The sequence below is a fragment of the Taeniopygia guttata genome, chromosome 15, assembly GCF_048771995.1.
Source record: "Taeniopygia guttata chromosome 15, bTaeGut7.mat, whole genome shotgun sequence".
Lineage (NCBI taxonomy): Eukaryota > Metazoa > Chordata > Aves > Passeriformes > Estrildidae > Taeniopygia > Taeniopygia guttata.
In genome coordinates, this window is record NC_133040.1 from 10,316,533 (window position 1) to 10,336,102 (window position 19,570).

At 45.1% G+C, this 19,570-nt stretch overlaps 1 protein-coding gene across 3 annotated transcripts; it reads right to left on the reverse strand.

The window, feature by feature from the left end:
- Window positions 1-442: 442 nt before the first annotated feature.
- On the reverse strand, window positions 443-19,090 carry MAPKAPK5 (MAPK activated protein kinase 5). Of its 3 annotated transcripts, none has more exons than XM_012577949.5 (14): window positions 18,644-19,090; window positions 15,842-15,915; window positions 14,870-14,945; window positions 13,943-14,040; window positions 12,858-12,966; window positions 10,973-11,062; window positions 10,314-10,409; window positions 9,212-9,292; window positions 8,186-8,373; window positions 6,192-6,312; window positions 5,473-5,603; window positions 4,765-4,886; window positions 4,378-4,482; window positions 443-3,427 (listed from the first exon to the last, which is right to left on the reverse strand). In XM_012577949.5, the coding sequence occupies exons 1-14, from the start codon at window positions 18,677-18,679 to the stop codon at window positions 3,333-3,335; spliced, it is 1,422 nt and encodes a 473-aa protein (XP_012433403.1). In that variant the 5' UTR covers window positions 18,680-19,090; the 3' UTR covers window positions 443-3,332.
- Window positions 19,091-19,570: the final 480 nt, after the last annotated feature.

Here is a 19,570-nt window from a genome sequence, read left to right on the forward strand (position 1 = left end):
CCCCACAGCCCTCAGGGGTTAACTGGGAGCACTGGGCAGGTGCTGCTGCCATCTGATGGAAAGCTGGGCTTAAAAAAGGCAATTTTGGGTTATGTTGCCAAGCAGAGCCCAGGATTTCCTAGGGATTTATCCAGCCTATCCTGTCAGTTCAAATCCTCCTTCAAGTACTTATTCCCATGGATAAGGGAGGTGGGATGGGGGTGGCAGAATAATGGAATCATGGAATCTCTAAGGCTGGAAAAGCCCTCTAAGACCATCAAATCCAGAAATTAACCCAGCACCACTGTGCTCACCACTAACCACACCCCCAAGTGCTGCATCCACACCTTCTGGACACTTCCAGGAAAAAGCAGGGTGGCCAGAGAAGCCTGCTGCTGTTCCCTCCTGCTCCTTCCTTCTCTCCTACAGGGGATTTGGGAACCAAACAAAAGCAGCCAGGAACTTTTGGGTTTAGTAAAATCATTTATATACATGATGGGTAATATTTACAATGTAATACTGATCCAAAAGGAACTAACATGGAACACTGAGAAGGAGAAATGTGAACATTTTAACACACAGGAGTTAAACATGGGGACAGACTGAGATTTCCAAAAGAAAATCCAGAAGTAATGACAGCAAAACTTTGACATGTTGCTATTTCCAATCAAAATCTCTTTCACTAATCAGGTTCTCCTAATTTTAATATATATAGAAAATCTTCAAATAATCAAGTCACAGGAGAAGCCAGTCATACAGAAAATTTTGAAAAGGTCAAATGATTTCAGAGATTTTTCTTCACTTAAATAAAATTCTAAAAAAAAAAAAACCAAACCCAACAACCTCCAGAGCTTTCCCACATATTTTTAGTGTTTTTACAAAGAAATTCTTCTTTGATCCCACACTTCCAGCTCAAGATATTTACAATATTCACAGTCTGCTATAAAGGATCAGTAGATTTATTACCAAGTCAAGCCTCAGAGAATCAAGACAAGGTGTCTTGCACTTGCTTCAACTGAAAAATGAACTAAACACAGGAAGGAGAAAGTCAAATGTTACTTTCAAACTTGTAAATCAATCCATTAAAGTTATTGAACTTTGAAATGTAAAACAGAACTCTTCCAAGAGTAAAAAAATCAACTTTCCCATAGAAACAAAACCATTTGACCTTGAGTCTTCAAATTGTGTTTTCTTAATCTGTCCCTCCTCCCTCTGCTTCAGATCTTATTTATCACAGAGAAGAAAATGTAGATTAAATCCATCAAAAGCAGTTCCTTGTAGCAAAAGCCCTTGGAAATTTGTATGAATGTTCCCATCTCAGGATCAGCAGCTCTTAAGGGATGAAGGAAAGGAGGAATCCTCTAACACACATCAGATCCCACCTTCCCCCCTTACTGCACTTCCAACAAATTCTGGCTCCCAAAAAACTGCCTGAGGACTTCCCTCCTGGGAGGGCAGAGTCACAGAGAGATTTTGGAGGGGATTTTTTGCTCTGCCATTCAAACAAAGGTGATTTCCTTGTTTCCATCTCTATCTGCCACACTTGAAAGTTTCAATTCCCCAGAAAGACATGGATTTCAACTTCAAAATGAAACCCTTTCAAGACATGACCTAGAATTAGAGCAAGGACAGAAATGCACGTAACAGGGCTTGGTGGTACAGCCAAAAAAAATGATAAAAAACTCTCAATTTTTGCTAATTCTCTTCAGTTTTCATCAACAGGTCAGTGCACAAATATTCCAGGTAGTGTCAGAGGTACAATTCCAGCTCACACAAACACTCCCTGCTACCATCAGAGGGATAAACAGGGACTGTTCTTACCCTGCAATAAATTAGGCATTGGAAAACTGTCCACAGGATTAAGGAAAGCTGACAGAGAACAGAAAACAAAGCATCTCCTTCATGTAGAAAAAACAAGTCACTGTTTAGAAAATTGTATAGAAAGAATCAGACACTGCTTTGCCATCCAGCTAAAGCTGCAAGGAAATTTTGGTATAGAAAAGAGACAAAAAAAGAACAAGGCTGGACTTTTGTAGGAGAGAATTGGGAGATTCATGGCTCAGGTTTGTCAATGTAAACCCAAAAAGGGATGAGCTGTGAAAGACAACAACGTTCAAGGAGTGGTCACTGATGGCCCTGGGTTGGCACTTCAGTCTGCAGACCAAACTCACCCGATGTCTGCACGGATTTGGTACCAAAATAGCTCTATAAAAAGCCTCCGCCCGATCTCGAAAGAAAGAGAAGCAGAAAAGGTAGAAAACTAGAACTATGTACAGATTCTTGCCATTGGTTTGCTTTATCAGGATTTAAAAAAGGAGCTTTTGGAGCCAATGTTCCAGACTAGAGTAAGAACCTGCCCTGGGGAGCAGGGAACAGCCCTGCAGTTGTGGCTCCCCCAAGAAGGAGCTCGAAGGCATCAGAGACGGGAATTTGGGCTCCAGAGACAAATCCCAGGGGTTCCCCAGAGCACTGGGAGCCTGCCAAACAAGAGGACAAGTCAGAACCCAAGTCTTGGATCTTCTAGGAAGGAAAGAATGGGAATATGGGGGTGGATCCCAAACAAACAAAGCCCAGGCTGGTCTCGGTCTATAGAAGATCCCACCATGGAAATTAAAGGAACTTGTGCATAAGGACTTGAACATTCTTCTGTTCTGCTGTTGGACAAGGTGAGAAAAAGAAGAGTTTTTGTGCTGAATGGCTGATTCAGCCTGAATAAAGCTCTGAGGAAGATGAGGAGAAAGAAAGAGAAGAGGTTAAGCCTTAAAGAGGGCTTCTCCTGAGGGAGATGGGGAAGATGACAAAAAAAGAGTCACTGCTCAGAACTGAAAATTTCAGCAAGCACATGGCCTCAGGTGCCTGGGCCAGGCACCAAACCAAACTGAAGGGTATTTAATTGATTTTTCTCTACCTAAAGACCTGGAATTTAGATGCCAAAGGGAGCTGTGAATTTGCATTTCACAGCACTTGCTTCACGTACTCACTGAGCAGGGGCTTGAGAAACTGTGGCTCTCCTTCGCATACAGTCACTGCAGGGGCTGGATGTGGCAGGTGAAAGGCAGCTTCTGCAACTGGTTATTAAGAAAAAGAATGGTTTTTAACAATAAAATCCACCCCATTTTTGGGGCTCATGATTAACAGTACATAAGTGATCATATATACCTCGAGGAACTGAGTTTTAAAAAAATATTACAGTACCAATGATTTTTTTTTTTTGTATCTACAACTATACAGCATTTTCAAGCAGTATGGAAATTTCATGAAATAATTATGATTTATTAATTTACATAAAAATACTTTTTACAGTTAAAGAATAAATCTTAAATGGTAAAAAAAATAAGATTAAGAAGCTCCAGCTATTGAGAGTCGTGGGAGTTTGTTTGCTCTTCAATCACTTGTTTGACAATTTCTGCCAGTTTTAGTCGATCCACTTTGTCTGTGAATCCTCTGCCTGGAAGGGAAAAAACAGGGAATCAGCTGGAGCTGGGCACAAGGAGGAAAGCAATCCCAGCTGGAATTAAACAATGCTTCACAGAGATTTAGGGCAACAGCAGCACAGGATCGAAAAGAACTTACAGAACATAGCTCTGTTGGAAAAATGGAGCAATTAAAGATCTCAAGGAAAGCCAAGCAAATAGAACAGAGGAGGAAGCAGGATCAAGCCATTGTGAAGTTGGCTGATGCTCCTGGTCCCTTACATCCATCAGCACCTGCTCCTGGGGGCTGACATCTCTGCAGCCTCTTCTGTCCAGGAGCCACCTGAGCATTGCCAAGGTGCCTGTCCTGCTTTCATTCTGCTTCCCCCCAAGCTGAGCTGCAGAGCTGCTGTGCTGAAAGGGGGGAGCAGCCTCCAGCAGAAAGAGGGAATAAACAGCTGGATGGAAAGCAGCTCAACACAGCTGCAGAGGGTCCTAAAAGGATCAGAGAATCCTGGCATGGCTGGAAAGGACCTTAAAGGTCATCTGGGAAGGGATAACTTCCACTATCCCAGCTTGTTCCAAGCCCTGTCCAACCTCTCCTTGGACACTTCCAGGGATCCAGGGGCAGCCACAGCTTCTCTGGGCAACCTGTCCAGGGCCTCCCCAGCCTCACAGGAAAGGTTTTTTTGCATATATCCCATCTATCCCTGCCCTCTGGTAGTTTAAACTTCCCCCTTTTCTACCATCATCCATTTGTGCTGTTACATTCCTGGTGCCTCTGAAAACTCAACCCTGACCCTCAAATAGAAATTTCAAAGTAACATTTTCACCCCCATTTTGGGAGCACCAGTTCTGGCAGAGACGATAGAACAGTGGCAAAACCTAAATCAGCCCAAATCCAATCAATATGGGGTTATTTCCATAGCAGGGGTCTGTTCTTCCCACTTTTCCACATTCCCTGTGGGACAGCAGGAATTCTCACCATTCCAGCTGAAGCTCTGCAGGGTGTCTCGCAGCAATTTGCACTCCCTGTTGTACTTCCAGGCCTCCTGCATCACTTCATTCAGCTTCTCATCTTCATTCTCTCCTGTTTGGGACAACAGAGGGACACAGGAGGTTTGGACTCATGCCTCACTGGGGCTCAGCAAACTGGGCAGTTATTCCTGCTGACCCCACACAAACCAGGAAATGGCTTTTAAACCATATATTCCTGTTTTAACAGCTCTGCATGTCACTAAAATTCCACATGAACCCAAATCCCAGCTCAGAGGCTGCCCAGGAGCTTTCTTCCTTCCTCACCACTGACACAGACAGACCCAAAGTCAGGGTCTTGCATGTTTAGGAATAAAAGGTTCTTAAAAGTGGCAACCTTTACCAGCCTGTGGTAGAATGCACTGAGCAATCACATCTCTCAGCTTCTCCAGAGCCACGTTGGAATCATTGCTTCCATTCTCAGGGTCATGGATGTAAACACCATCCTTTGGCTTGGTGCTGCACAAGAAAAAGAGGGAAATAATTAGAATTTGGGTGCGGCTCAAGCTCATTAGTTGTTGTGTAACTGCTCCAGTCTAACACAGCTCCTTCCCTCTCTGGGAAATTGGGAGATGGGTTCAGCATTAATTATAATTCTTGTCCTATATTATGAGATCATTTTAAGTACGGAGAAAAAGGAATATTCCTTTAAATTACTTCAAATAAGGGTAATCCTAAAATGTATGAGTCTATTTTTCAGATTAATTGAAACAAAGACAGAGAGAGAGAGAGGTTACCTGACTGCTTCAGTAACTAAATGTCAGGGTGAGAAAATATATCTTAGAATTCTTTCTCTGTCTGCCTTATCTTACATGTGACCCATCATCCCGTAAGGAATCTGTTCAATGCAGGAACAGTGTCCAGCCTCCTTCCTGCCCTCACTGGCACATCTTGGCAGAAAAACCACACTGTGTCGCTATTACTTGTCTGAGCAACACCAGAAGTGTGTTAAACCATCACAGCTGGGCCTGTGCCATTCCCAAAGCCATTTCCCAGCCATCCCAGCTGGCTCCACGTTGTCCTTCCACCCCAGCTTTGGAGTTACCCCAGGAGTTTCCGCTTGCGCAGGATCGGGTTGTTCACGGAGTGAAGGGGCTTCAGGCTCACTTTGAGGTCTTGGATTCTCATGTTTGCAAGTTGTTCTGCATGAGCCTGTTGGATCCCTGCCACCATGGCCTGGAAAGACAAAAGGAGCACTTGGTGCAACAACACATGGACAGTGTTTGCCATGGGCGAAAAAAAAAAAGGAACCAAAATCCAATTTATTTTGGAGATGTGCAAGAAAAATCAGGTTTGCGTGAAGCAAGGTATGGTAAGAACTAAAATCAGTGACAAAATATCCCTGGGGGAAACAGGATAAAGGATCATCTCCTTCTCATGTTCACAAGACTGACTGAAATCCTCTTTGAGCAGAAATTAAAGGAAACAAGGACTATTTGTTTAATTAGTGAGGTCATTGCTGTAATGGAGATAAAACATGGCAAAAAGAGGAAAGACCTATGGAAGATCCCTCAGGCTCTGCTTTCTACCATCAGCACGTGGCTGCTCATTACACCAATCTGGGAGCATCTCCTTCAAGCCCAAATTTCATATTTTATTCCCATTTTCATTTCTATTTCGATTTTCTCCCTACAATCTCAGGCTCTCCTAAAGCAGAAGAGAAGCTCCTTATCTGCATAACCCCATGTCAAAAAAGCCTTTCACCCATCCCAGAGCTCTCCTGCTCCTGTGCAACATTCCTGACCAAATAACTGCTGCTCAGACCTTGTCCATCATCAGCTGGGCAGAGGGCAAGATGTTGTCCAGGGCTTCTGTGGAATTGAGCCAGGGATGGTCCAACACCCCCTCAATGGTCAGACGTTCCTCAGGTTTGACCTTCAGCAGCCTGGGGAGGCAAGAATAAATCCCTAAGAAGGGGTTTGTTGATCTACAGAGCATTTAAGCATTTTAAAGGCCAAAAAAGCAGCTTTTCCAAGAGCTCCAAACTGCCCCAAAATGAGCCCCAAATCTGTCCCAGCTCCCTGACCTCGCTGTGGTTTAATGCTGTCACAGCTCATCCAGGGCAATCCAGCACTCAGGGCAAAGGAAGGTGCTAAAGGCATTCCTGGGATACTCCTGTGCTGCTGAATTCCACAGCTGCTGCTCCCAGATGGGAAATCACCTTCCAGAGGAACTGGAAATTATCCAGGCTGGCACTCTCTGGAAATGCACTCCCACAGCTCATCCCCAGAACAGGTCACACTCATTCCAAGGACTCTGGGCATGGAAACCTTGCAGGATTCATTGCTCCCACCATGCTACTCCTCAGCTTTTCTCCCCCCTGAATAGTCCTCAAGTAATGAACACTTTGGTTCCAGCTCCTCCAACTTTATTCCAAGATTGCTGAAAACTCCATGAAATTTTTTTTTTTTTCCTAGCATGAAACCCTGGAAAGAGGATTTGCAGGTAAATTTGTGTTCTCATGATGAGCACAACTAAATAACAAAGCAAGATTTCCCAACGAGTGCTGACAAGTTATCCCAAAGTCTGAATGAAAATGGGAATGACTCCATGAGCTTGTCACACTTCCTTAGAGAACTCCAGATCAGCTTCTTGGCTGCAGAGCACAAGTGTTTAATGTACCAAGAAAATGGAAATAACTTGTACAAAGTGTCAGCAGCACCACGGGGGAGAGCAGAAATCCCACTTGCTGCCAACCAGGTTAAGCTCACTTTTGATACCAGACACGTGCATTCCTTTTCCATGCATTTTCCAAATCCTAACCCATTATCAAACCCTCATCAAGCCTGAGCTCAGAAATCAGCCAGGATCCATGTGACAACATCCTGAGAGCTGAGTTTCATGGGAATTTTAAAAGACAATGAAACCTTTTGCCTGTGGAGTTTCTGTGTGAGAATAAAGAGCTGACCTTGGTTTAAAGGAAAGTTAATTTGGTGAAAGGTTGGGGGTTCTCCTGCACAGCTGTAAAAAGGTCCCAGCACCCTCTCCAAACAATGTCAATCCTTGGAGAATTTACAGTACATCTCAGGAGCCAGTGACACTTTTAAATTACTTCCCCAAGTGATTTTTTTTTTCCTATTTATATTGCTTTTATTCTCTCAGTTCCTGTGGTCATGCAAGGCAGTAAGTCCCGGTCACTTTTTCAAAAATAAGTGAGGTCAAGCCCTAATCAGTGCCACGCTCTTGCTCCCAAACAGACCAAGTCTTTGAAACACTCCCTGCGGAGGGATGTGCTCTGCATGGAAAACAGACTCCATTAGCATTTGGAATAAAACATCAATGCAAAACCTTATCTGAGTCTGGCACCTCATGACAGATCTTAATCTCCCTCTCCATCCTCCTGCCTGATTCTTTTTAGGCTGTGTATGATGTACACAGGGCTTTAGGGGACAGATTTACCACATCCCATTAGAGGCACTTGATTTTCACAGGAATTGAAATGTTATCCCAGGAAATCCATGCCAGTTTGTGTTATCCTGAAACCCTTCAGTGCTCCCACTCCCCTTAAAGACTCAATACAGAATTCACCCCAGGAAAAGAAACATCAACATTAAACACTTGGGCAGGGAAAGAAAAACATTTTGCAGACTTGGTTTATGCTGAATGTAACAGAGAATTTGTCAGCTGGATGAGCTGCAGACAATCCTCACTGCTGGGATAAGGCATTTCCAGGTGCTTTTCCACTTCCTTAACAGGGAAACATTCCAATTCCTTAACACAAGCACAGAGCAACACCAGAGTTTCCTGCAGGGACTCACTTTCTCACAATGTCTTTTGCCATTTCCGAGATCTGGCTCCACTCTTCCTCTGGGAACTCGAAGCTTCCTGTCATGATCTTTTTCCTCATGTCCTTGGGAATCGTCCGGCTGTGGTGCTTGGAGTAAAAGGGGGGGTACCCACACAGCATCACGTAGATAATGACCCCCAGGGACCACAGGTCACAGCTCTGCAAGCAAGAAAAGGGTCACTTTGGGGAGAAGTTTGCAGCAGATATTGGGGGAGTTCTGATAAAAGTTCTGTGTGATTCCCTGGGGGAACAGAACCAGCTCAGCTCCTCCTCCAGATCCACCTTCGTGGATAAATCTGGCTGCTGAGACAAGGCAGCTCCCTGCTCCAAGCTGTCTGAGGAAGGCAGATTTGTGATGCAGACTAATTAATATTTTCTTTAACACTCTCTGTGAGGCTACTAAATGCTAACACTGCACAGCAAATACCTGCTCAGGCATGCAGTGGAATAAACAACCATCCCTAGAGCTGCAATCAAGGCAGATCCTTACACTGGGATCACAAAACAGATAACTTGAATTAAAATTGACACACCCTGAACACTCAGTGGTTCAAGCACTGCTCAGCCAGCAGGAGACAGTGATGATAATAAGGGAGAAAACGTTTTGGAATGGCCAAAAAAGATTATGACCTTTCAGGACATTTCCTGAAATGATTTTGCCAAGATTCCAGCAGCTACACAATAAATTCTTGGTTGTTTTCCAGAAGAACCAGGTACAGAGCAGTTTCTGGCACAGCTGCCTGAGCAAGGAATGCTCTGCACATCCAGAAACTCTGGCAGCAGGAAAGAGATTCCCTCATGGCCTCACTCCAGCAGAGTCATTCTACTCTCCAAAATCTTGTTCATATTTAGTGCTCCTTAAAAGCATTGGCATATTTATCCCCCCCTTTATTAGAGGATCATTAATTAGGTTTGCACTAAATGTGCATTTTATTATTTGCTCTATCAGAAGCACCAGTGGGGTGGGGAAGACTTTTAAAGATGTTTTCCAGCTCACCTTGTTGTAAGTGTAAGGGGTTGGAGAGGTGGGGATAATACCAGACTTTTCTTTCTGATGTCTTCTTTGTGCCTCCAATACCTGGTGGGAGGGGAAGTAAAAACAGACAAAGAAAAATCCATCTCATGAACAGGCAACACAACCAGCAAAGCCTATGCCAAAGATTTCTGATGATTTTCCATTCAGGAAACTTATTTCAGCTACTGAAGACTACCAAACTCCAGTTTTTCTCAATAAGAAAGACTGGAGCTTTCTACATGGGGAAAATACTAAAATATATAATATTTCAGGGCACTGAAATCTCCAGTTCTGACTGAATTAAAGCAGTTGCTCAGAACCTCCAACCCCTCCATGCTTGGAACCAGAACCTAAAGTGTGTTTGGAGGGTAACCCAAGCTCCAGAGCTGTCCCTTTTTGCCTCTCCCAGAACAAATCCCATCAAATCTGTCCCTTGCTGATCCAGTCGGTGGGTTTGGGTTCCAGGGAGCCCCAGCAGGCTCCAGCTGAGGAATTTTATGAATTTTCAGGGCATGTTCGTTGTCTGAGCTGCCCTTCCCAGTGATTAAAGGCAGCCCAGCACTGCAATTAAATCTCCATCTGCAGCTGCTTTTCATTTTCTCCAGGACTCCAACACAAAGGACAGGAGGGGGGGGGAAAGCAGCACTACAAAGAGCAGCCTGTGTGTAATTATAGATTGTCTTTAATGACAGAGGGGCCAGGCTAAGGTGCCCAGGTACCAACCCTCTGCCACTGCTCTTTGTGAGCAACCACCTTTTCAGAAGCTTTTTGTTCCAGCCAAGTCCTTTTTAATGAAATCCTGAACGAGCTTGAGCTGGAGGCAGGGTGGCAAAGCAGGGATTTCTCCAAAGCAGCTGCTTTAATACAGCTAAAGGCCAACTGCCATCATCAGGGCTGAGCAGAGTGTGAAATCTGCCTTATCAACAGATCCCTGTGGCACTCCAGCTCCAGAGTGGAGGGATTCCTGCAAGATTCCTGCACTCAGAGCCCTTCCCAGGGCAGCAAAGGGGGTTCAAATGATGTGGGCATGGAGGCTCAGGCAATAAATGATCTCCCTTCAGCCCAGAGCAGGAACTGGTCTTACCTGAGGTGCTACATAATAGGGAGTGAACTGGGGTGTCATCAAGTCACCTTGGTCTACTTTGGCAAACCCAAAGTCACACAATTTAACAGGTGCATCCTAAAATAAGAAGAGGCTTTATTAGACAAATCTCATTAAATCAGCTTTTTTAACACATAATTTTCCCCCTGCCCTCATCTCACCTTTTCCAAACGTTCTCCTCATTGTATTTATACCCTCACACTCCACCAGGTCACAAAATGACCTTTCAAAACAGAGGTTTTGCTTTCCTGGGTGCTCTGAGCCAGGAACAGCCCCCTCAGGGATTGGGAAAGCTCTGAGCCCCTTGTAGGGGGCTCACTGCATATCCAGGCTGGTTGTGAGCAGGAGAGGCAAAGAATTGTTTGGATCTATCAAAGCACCTCTAGGTAAAGGATTAGAACATCCTGATGAGGGGGCAGAGCTGGATCCTGTGTTGAGGTGGAGAACCTGACTCCTGTTTAACAGCAGCAGCAGGGACTCACTGCCCTGCAAGGAGATCAGGGGATGGAAAAGCACCAAGTCCATGCACGTGATTCAATTTTGTCACCAAACATTCATGTCCTTTTACCACTACTCTGAGAGTCACCCTTGAACCACTTCAAAGAATTCAGCAGCAAAAGAATTTCAAATGTTCATCTTACCAGAGAGTTATCCTTGAAGAGGAGATTCTCAGGCTTGAGGTCTCTGTGTGCAATGTTTAGTGAGTGGCAATGCTGCAAAGCCAAAGCTATCTGGAAAAGGGCACAATAAATCAGCTATAATCACCGACCCCCTCCTGCAGCCTGGACATTTATTTCAGCTTTACAAAGGACATTTCCAAACCCAAACATTTTCATTCCACTTGGGTAGAGTTCTCCTTTAGGACAAGCCTGATCCTGCTGCAGTGATGCAGTGAAGTGACAGCTGGGACATGAATTCCACAGAAAGCAAAAGCCAGGCTGGCCTGGGCTTCCCAACCTCCTCAGTTTGGGAACTCAAGGAATTGAGAGCTCCCCAAAGTGAAGCAGGAGGTGTCAGTGCCCCTTCCCTGCTGTGCCAGGGCTCCAGGGTGCTGCCCCTGCCCAGCAGTTCCACCAGCAGTGAGTTCTTGCTTCAGGATTCCAGGGAATCATTCACTGCACTTGTTCCTGCCTGGAGGCAGTTCTATTTAATTTTGGATGGCACTGCCTGCATTTTAATCATTCTGTCGATGTCCCAAAGAAATGCATTCCTGTATTGTTTCAAGGATGCTTTAGGAACCTGCAATCCAGGCAGGAAAAGCTCCAGGGACTGCACATTTCCAAGTGCAATTCATTTAAAGAAAAGCCAAGTATAAATATTTAAACAGCATTCCTGAGACAGAAGTGAGGCACAGCCTCACAACCCTTATTTGGAAGTATCCCTGCTGGATTCTGTAGGATCCTGCCCAAGTTTAGAGTCCTTAAAACCCTCCAAATTACTGTCACAAGAGAACCTCACTGCTCATTTAGCTCAGCAATAAATACAAACACATTCCCAGAGAAAATGAGGCAGTGCTGTGAAAAGCTTTAACCATTCCTGGGTATAAGACAAGGATGAAGAACCACCAGAGAAAAGAATTTTAGAGAGACTTTCACATTTCAAACTTCATTTCTATGAACATTAAAGCAAAGAGTTACTTGAGACATGAATAACCCAACTGTACACAAAGAATTCAAACCAAAGTCTTGACTTCTGGTCAAGTTTGAACGTTTTCCCCACCATGTCAGAATAACAGCCCAAAGGATGTCAAACAAACTGTCAAGAATAATTCTGTACTTCCACCTCATTCCTTTGTTGGATGAGACCAAAAATTATAAGCACAATTAGCATTTCATTAGAATCAAGTCAAAGCACAAAAGTGACACAGATCTTTTGCCCCAGGTTCAAACATTTTCTCTCCAGCTGAGGGGAACTGGGGATCCCAGCACTGAATTCCACAGAGATCCTTCTGAGAGTCCCACCAGCAACAAAAAACCTGATGGACACCAAAACCCCCTGCAGAAACCACCATGGAGATTATAAAATACAGCACTCAGGAGTGAGCTGGGAGAGAAAGGGTAAAGGAAAACAACATTGGAACAAACAGACACAAAATCAGAACAAACAGACACATTCCTTGGTATCTTCCAGGAATTCCACAGCCCAAGCCCAGAGCCCAGCCTGAAAACCCCTGGCCCAGAGGAGAGAAATACCAAGGGGGTCACGGAGGTTCCAGAGCTCACGAGTCCTGCTGGAGGCAACACTTTTAGGACAAGAAGAATGACAAAATTCTCTTGGAAGTCTTCTCTAGACCAGGTGTGGAAAAGCAATGTTAAGCACAGCAGCCCCAGAGAACAAGCCCACACCTTCAATCCTTTATTCCTAGTAAAGCTTTGGCATTGTCACTTATAACAAAGCAGGCAATGATCATCGGATCAGAACTGAGGAATCTTTTAATTCATCCTTTTTCCCCACCCTTCCAGCCCCAGAAATTGTCCCTACTTTAGCCAGAGCATGATGGATTTGCTGGGACAGGGGGTGACTTGCCTGCTTTGTTACTTGGCTCGCTTGCTTCTCAGTAAAGTGCCGGTGCTGGCTGATTCTGTGGAAGAGCTCTCCCCCTTCCATCATCTCCATTACAATTAGGAGCCGAGCCCTGTTCAAAAGCATTTCATGTTGTTACATTAAAAAAATCATCCAAAATAACAGAATTGCTAAGCTAAGAATGCATATTTCACACAAACACTGCTTTCTCTGCGCTGCTTTCGGGGACAATTTGGTGCTGTCGTTTTGCCTTCGAGTCTAAAATCCTCAGGATTTTCTGGCTCCCAGTAACTGGCAGCCAGGAATTTCCAGTTTGCTCCTCCTAATGGGCTCCCACATCCAGCTGGAACAAACTGGACACGGATACATCCAGCTCCACCTTGGAAGGAGCTGGAAGCCATGTGGACACTCCAAGGGATAACTCTGCCCTCAAGGATTACACAGCACGTGGATGCTTTTGAGTCTGGATCCCCCATTATTTTAATTTACAGTTTTACTGCCATAAACGTGAAGGCTAAAAAATAGGAAGGTGAAGCTCAGGGCTACCAGATCCTCAAGGAATTAACTCCCAGTTCCCACCACACAGCAAAATCAGCAACACCAGAGCCAAAGACAGGTCTCGGCTCTTTCATTCTCCCAGCTCTGATGATTTTCTCCACTAAGATCCTATCAGAAGACAATATTTTTATCCAAATGTAATAATGCACAAAAAAAAGAAAATCACTCTGCTCCATGTTTTCCTGTGTTCATTTTAAGCAGGACAATACACTGAGAGTTTTCAAGGCTGAATTTCATATTTTTAGAAACAACTCTTTCACACAATGCAGACTGAATCAATGGAAAACCTAAAAAAATGGAGATGCATTCAAAACAGGGAGTAAAGGAGGCAAAATAATTTAAATACACAAAAGTCAGGGAAAAGAAAAAAACAAGAGCTGCTTGGTCTGCAGGATAATTATTACACCTGGGACCCCCTTGAAATAATAATTTTGTGATTAAAACCAAACCAAAACAAAGCAAACTCCACTATACCTTGGGCTAAACATGGAAAACAAGCGGTGGGAATGAATCACCCTATGTAATCTTACCTGGGGCTGGATTCATGTGGGAACTGCACACTGTTAGCATAAACTTCAATTATTTGAACAATATTGGGATGTGTTGCACACATCATGTGCAGACGTACCTTGAAGAGAAGGGAAGAGCTGTTACTGCACACAGGGACAGGCACAGAGCCCTGCTGAGCTCGGGATAAAAACACCCCAGCCTGGCCCCCAAATCTCTGACAGAATATGGATTCACACACAGAGCTCTGGGAAAAGCTCAATCTTTGAGATCTTTCCAGAAATTTAAAGACAGAACCAGCTTTAAAGTAGCAATGCAGCACTTCAGTGGAAGTGACAATGAATTAATGAACCCAAAATTCCATCTTCTGGCTTCTTTCATGGCTAAGTACCCACAAGAGCTGGAACATCACCTCCTGTCCCAACATTCAGGGATTTCCCCCACTTTAAAGCTCCCTGGGCTGTTCAATCAAGCCAAGTCTTGGTGCTTTTTGTACACAGATGATTTTTATGGGAATTTTAAAGGAGAATTCGCTCAGTAAGAAGAAATGGAAGTTGCCTAAACCTCAAGGACAATTGATCCTTCTTTAAATTCCCCACAGCTTGGAGGAGTGCCCATCATTCCACAGGCTGACAGTCTGGCACCTCAGGAATTCCCAACCTGTGTCAGGAGCTGCTTTAGGTCCTGGCACATGGAAAAATCCATTTCCAGAACAACTTGAAGCATTCTTGGGGCAGTGATATCCAAGAGTGAGACGTATGGCAACAAAATTCCCTCTCAAACTGGTTCTGTTCCATTACAGGGAGAAGAACAGCTTTAAAACACAGCTCAATTAATTAGAAATAAATCTCTGGAAACACAGCCAGCAAATGGGGTTTGGTAGTGGGGTTTTTATGTTTAAAACATCCCAACAATCGAAGGTTTTTTGGAGAGAAAAGCAGGAACTGTACCTCATTTCGAGCTTTTGGACGATCAAGAAGGATTTTCAGTGCAAAGCGTTCTTGGGAGGATTTTTTCATGCAGACTCTGGTATTACAGCAACAAAATCATTCAGTCAGCAAGGAGGTTAAAAAAAGACACCTGAAGCAATTGATCTGTAGCTCTGAGTTTGCTCTCCACTTGGGAATTCCCAGGAATGCCCCCAGTCTGGGACACATCCCAGCTCTCACCCTAAATTCAGCCTCAAGAGAGATTTTGGATGGAAATAACCCAAATCACACCTGAACACCCCCAGCGGTGCTGGAATAAATTAAGTGTTTAGAATAGATAAAGTGTTTTGGGAAGGAAATCCTCATTTTGGCTGAATTTTTTCTCTTCTCCCCCGCTCCATTTAACAATTGATGAAAACGCCCATAGGCAGCCAAAAGAACAAAGCACAAAATGGGTGTTTTAATGAAACAACACAAAAGGGATGAGCAGAACCCAGACAGGAAGATAAAAGATGGGAAAAAAGGACAAAGGGGGCACCCAGGAACAGCAGCACAGGGGTTTTCCAGCACAAATTCCCATTTTCTGAAGGGAGAGGTTTTGCTGGAGAAGTGTTTTGCTTCTCAGAAAGCATCCAGGGGTTAGAAATCCACGAGGAGCCGGGCTGGGATGAAAAGCCAGCGGAAGAGCTGCAAAAACAACTGGGAAAGGAGGGAAGGGGCAGTGCAGGGGGGCTCAGGAGGAATTTCTGGTGTCATAATTCCACAACCAACTCCTGCTCCTGCCTGGCTGTGGGAACACACCAGGACAGGGAAGGGAAGAGAAGTTTTCCTTCCCAAATTCCCCCCAAAAAAAAGACAAAACCCCTCCTGCATGACCCATGTGGGGCAGAGTTATTTGCTGTTTTTAATTTTTTATGTATCCCATCATCACATTTAGTGAAATACTCACTGAATCCTCCACAGGGCAGGGACAATGCTGGGGTGTTCCCTTACCTAACAGGCCCACTGATCCCAGCTCCCAGCTTCTGAGTCCAGTTAATGTTGTATTCCTCTAAAATGGAGGTTTCCTGTTCAGGAGGGAGCAGCAGGAGGGAAAACACAGTCAATAAATACAGAGTAAATAAAATTACTACATCTTAAAAAAGCAAACAAACAAACAAAAAAACCAGCTCAGCAGATCTGAGTGCAAAAGTACCTGCTGAGGAGTTTGCTTTCCTGAGGAAAATTAAACATAAATCTAAATAAATATCAATGCTCATGTCATGATGTCATGATTTACCTGATTGAAACTGTTTCTGTGCAGCTGGAATTTCCAAACAGGGTTATTGAGAGCAGTAAATGTGATTTTGTGCTTTTAATACCCGAAGTGTACCAAGGGCATCTCTCCCTGACTCAATTCCAGCTTCCTACCTAAAAAATGCATTTTTTGATCACAGAAAATATAAAATTACAGGTTTCAAACCATTGGAACCATCACACTGTAAATTAAACCCTGCTTGCTTAATTTTAGATTTTTCTGATAATGAACCAGGCTCCTTTTGTCCAAATCCACACAAATAGGGCTGGGTTTTGTTAAGCCACAGCTTGGGTGCTCTCAGGCTTAACCACATCCCAAGGCAGGCTTTAAATCCAGCTCAGAGCTTTGATTGATGCCCTGAGCTGGGCCTTTGTTCCTTTATTAAATTCCTGCCTCAGCTCAGGATAAATCACAGCAAAAGGAGCTGCTGCAACAGCAACACAAGGAAAAAGAATTCCCAAATACATTGATTCACATCCCTTCATCCCAAATTACACTGATTGACATCCCTTTATCCCAAAATATATTGATTGATATCCCTTTATCAAAATTACACTGATTCTCATTCCTTTATCCCAAATTACATTGATTGATAACCCTTTATCAAAATTACATTGATTCCCATCCCTTTATCAAAATTACATTGATTTCCAAATTACACTGATTCCCATCCCCTTATCCCAAATTACATTGATTGACATGTAATAAATTATGATTTCTTGAAACTACACATACTCCCATCCCTTTATCCCTAATTACATTTATTGATATCCCTTTATCAAAATCACATTGATTCCCACCCCTTTATCCCAAATTACACTAATTGACATCCCTTTATCCCAAATTACAGTGACATGTAATAAATTATTATTTATCAAAACTATATTGATTTCCATCCTTTTATCCCCAATTGATATAGAGGGATATTGATTGATATCCCTCTATCAAAATCACATTGATTCCCATCCCTTGATCAAAATTACAGTGATTGACATCCCTTTATCCCAAATTACATTTATTTCCATCCCTATATCCCAAATTACATTGATTGACATGTAATAAATTATTATTTGTCAAAATCACATTGATTCCCATCCCTTGATCAAAATTACAGTGATTGACATCCCTTTATCCCAAATTACATTTATTTCCATCCCTATATCCCAAATTACATTGATTGACATGTAATAAATTATTATTTGTCAAAATCACATTGATTCCCATCCCTTGATCAAAATTACACTGATTTACATCCCTTTATCAAAATTACATTGATTCACATCCCTTTATCCCAAATTACATTTATTTCCATCCCTATATCCCAAATTACATTGATTGACATGTAATAAATTATTATTTGTCAAAATCACATTGATTCCCATCCCTTTATCCCAAAGGAATCCCCCAGCTGCCCCCCTGAGCTCACACCCTGCACGTGCTCAGCTCCAGACGCACAAAACTCAGCCAAATCCCAAAATCCAGAGGGGTTTTTCGTGGCAGGAACTCCAGGAAGGCTGCCTGACATCCCAAAAATCAGGAAAAGGGAACAGGGTCAGAAACAGTTCTGGCTGCTGGGAAATGTGGGGGAATTCTCTTTAAGGAAGGCTGTTCTTTGCTGTTTGGTTTTGTAGCTGTCAAATCTGATAAATAAGAATATTTAATCCATGGGACAGAGCAGCCAGAAAGCTTTGAGTGGTGCCCAGGTGCTGGAAAATCAAATTGCTTGGTGGTGGAACTGCCTTGATTAAGGAAAAAAAAAATCCCCAAATACCCTGGAAATTTAGAAACCCCTGAGGGTTTCTAAAGGGTTTAGAAGGAAGGGGCAGAAATCTCGGTGGGTCACAGGAATTTCTGGTTTTCAGGAGGAGCAGAAATCTCGGTGGGTCACAGGAATTTCTGGTTTTCAGGAGGAGCAGAAATCTCGGTGGGTCACAGGAATTTCTGGTTTTCAGGAGCAGAAATCTCAGTGGGTCACAGGAATTTGTGGTTTTCAGGAGGAGCACAGAAAAACTTCTGATGAACTCAACTCAGATAATTCTGTGATTTAGTGCCAACAGAGCCGGGAAAGGGGAACAAGGCTTGGGAAGAAGGATTTGGACAAAAGGAATGTGAGACTTAAGGGCCACGAGGATATTGGGGAGAATCGCCAAGAGAAGAAACCGAAAAACCCAAAAATGCTCCGTGTCTGAGTTGAAATCAGTAAAAGGGAATTCCAGCAGGGACAGATCCGGACCAGCCAGAGCCCCAGAGGAGGAGCAGGAGAGACTAATAACATGGCTAATGAGAGACTCATTAACCACCAGCGCACTAATTAACAAGAGAACTACACCACCCGTAGCCGATGAGCACCAATTCCTCTGTTGGCCAGAGCAGAAACTTCGCATCCTTGCGGCGCTCGGTCTGTACCCCCTGAGCCTCCCTCAGCGGCCTCCGCTGAGGCAAAAACCCCCAAAATCCGCCACCTCAGCGGCGACCCCAGCCCGGCGTCCCCCGCCAACCTTGATCGTCTTGTCCATGTCGCGATCCTGCGACATCGTCCCGCGGGGCGCGGCGGGGGCCGCGTCAGGCGAGGCGCAGCCCCGCAGGCTCCTTTGTGCCGCCGCTCCCGCTCCGCCTCATGCCCGCCCGGGCGGGCCGCGGGTACCGGAGCCCGCGGGGCCCGCGCGGAGCCGCCGCTCAACCGGGAGGAGCCGCCCGGGACCCGGACATCGCGGGCAGCCCCGCCGGCCGCCGCGGGCCGCCGCGACCGCGCTGCCGCCGCCGAGGGCCGCACGGGAGGATGGAGCGGGACCGCCGCGCCCGCCCCGCGCCCGCCGCGGCGTTTTGGGAGGCGCCGCCACGGCGCTGGAGCGGTTCGCAGGCGGCGAGCGGCAGCTCTAAAACCGCGACAGCGGCGGGAAAGGCCCCGCCGGGCTTTCGGGAGGGGCGGCGCTTTGTGATGACATTGTGAGCACCGGGCGGAACGCTCCGGCCCGCCCCTGAGGGGGAAAGCACATCGAAGTATCGCGAGATCTCCGTGGGCGAGATCTAACGAAGGGTTAGATTGCCGCCCTTCGCGGCTCGGAGTTCTCGCGAGAATTCGGCGCGCCTGCTGGGTGAGAGGCAGGGTTGTTCGAAGTCTCGCGAGATCTCGGGCGCGCGCAACCCTCCCCTCAGGGGCAATGGCCGCTCTTGGGGCCGTGAGGGAAAAGCGGCGAGAAGGAATCGCAGAAGGAGCCACAGAAGGCGCTCGGTGTCCTCCCCAGAAATCACACCATGGCCGTGGCCCCAGGGCAGCCCCACCGCCCTCACTCAGGCTCTCACCCCCCTCACTCCTCCAGCCGCGCTGGGGCCGGCCACCAGCTGGAGTGTCCCTGTAACATCAGCACAAACACAGCGCGGAGGGCAGAAACTCAGAGCAGATCTTTAGCTCACTGGCACAAACC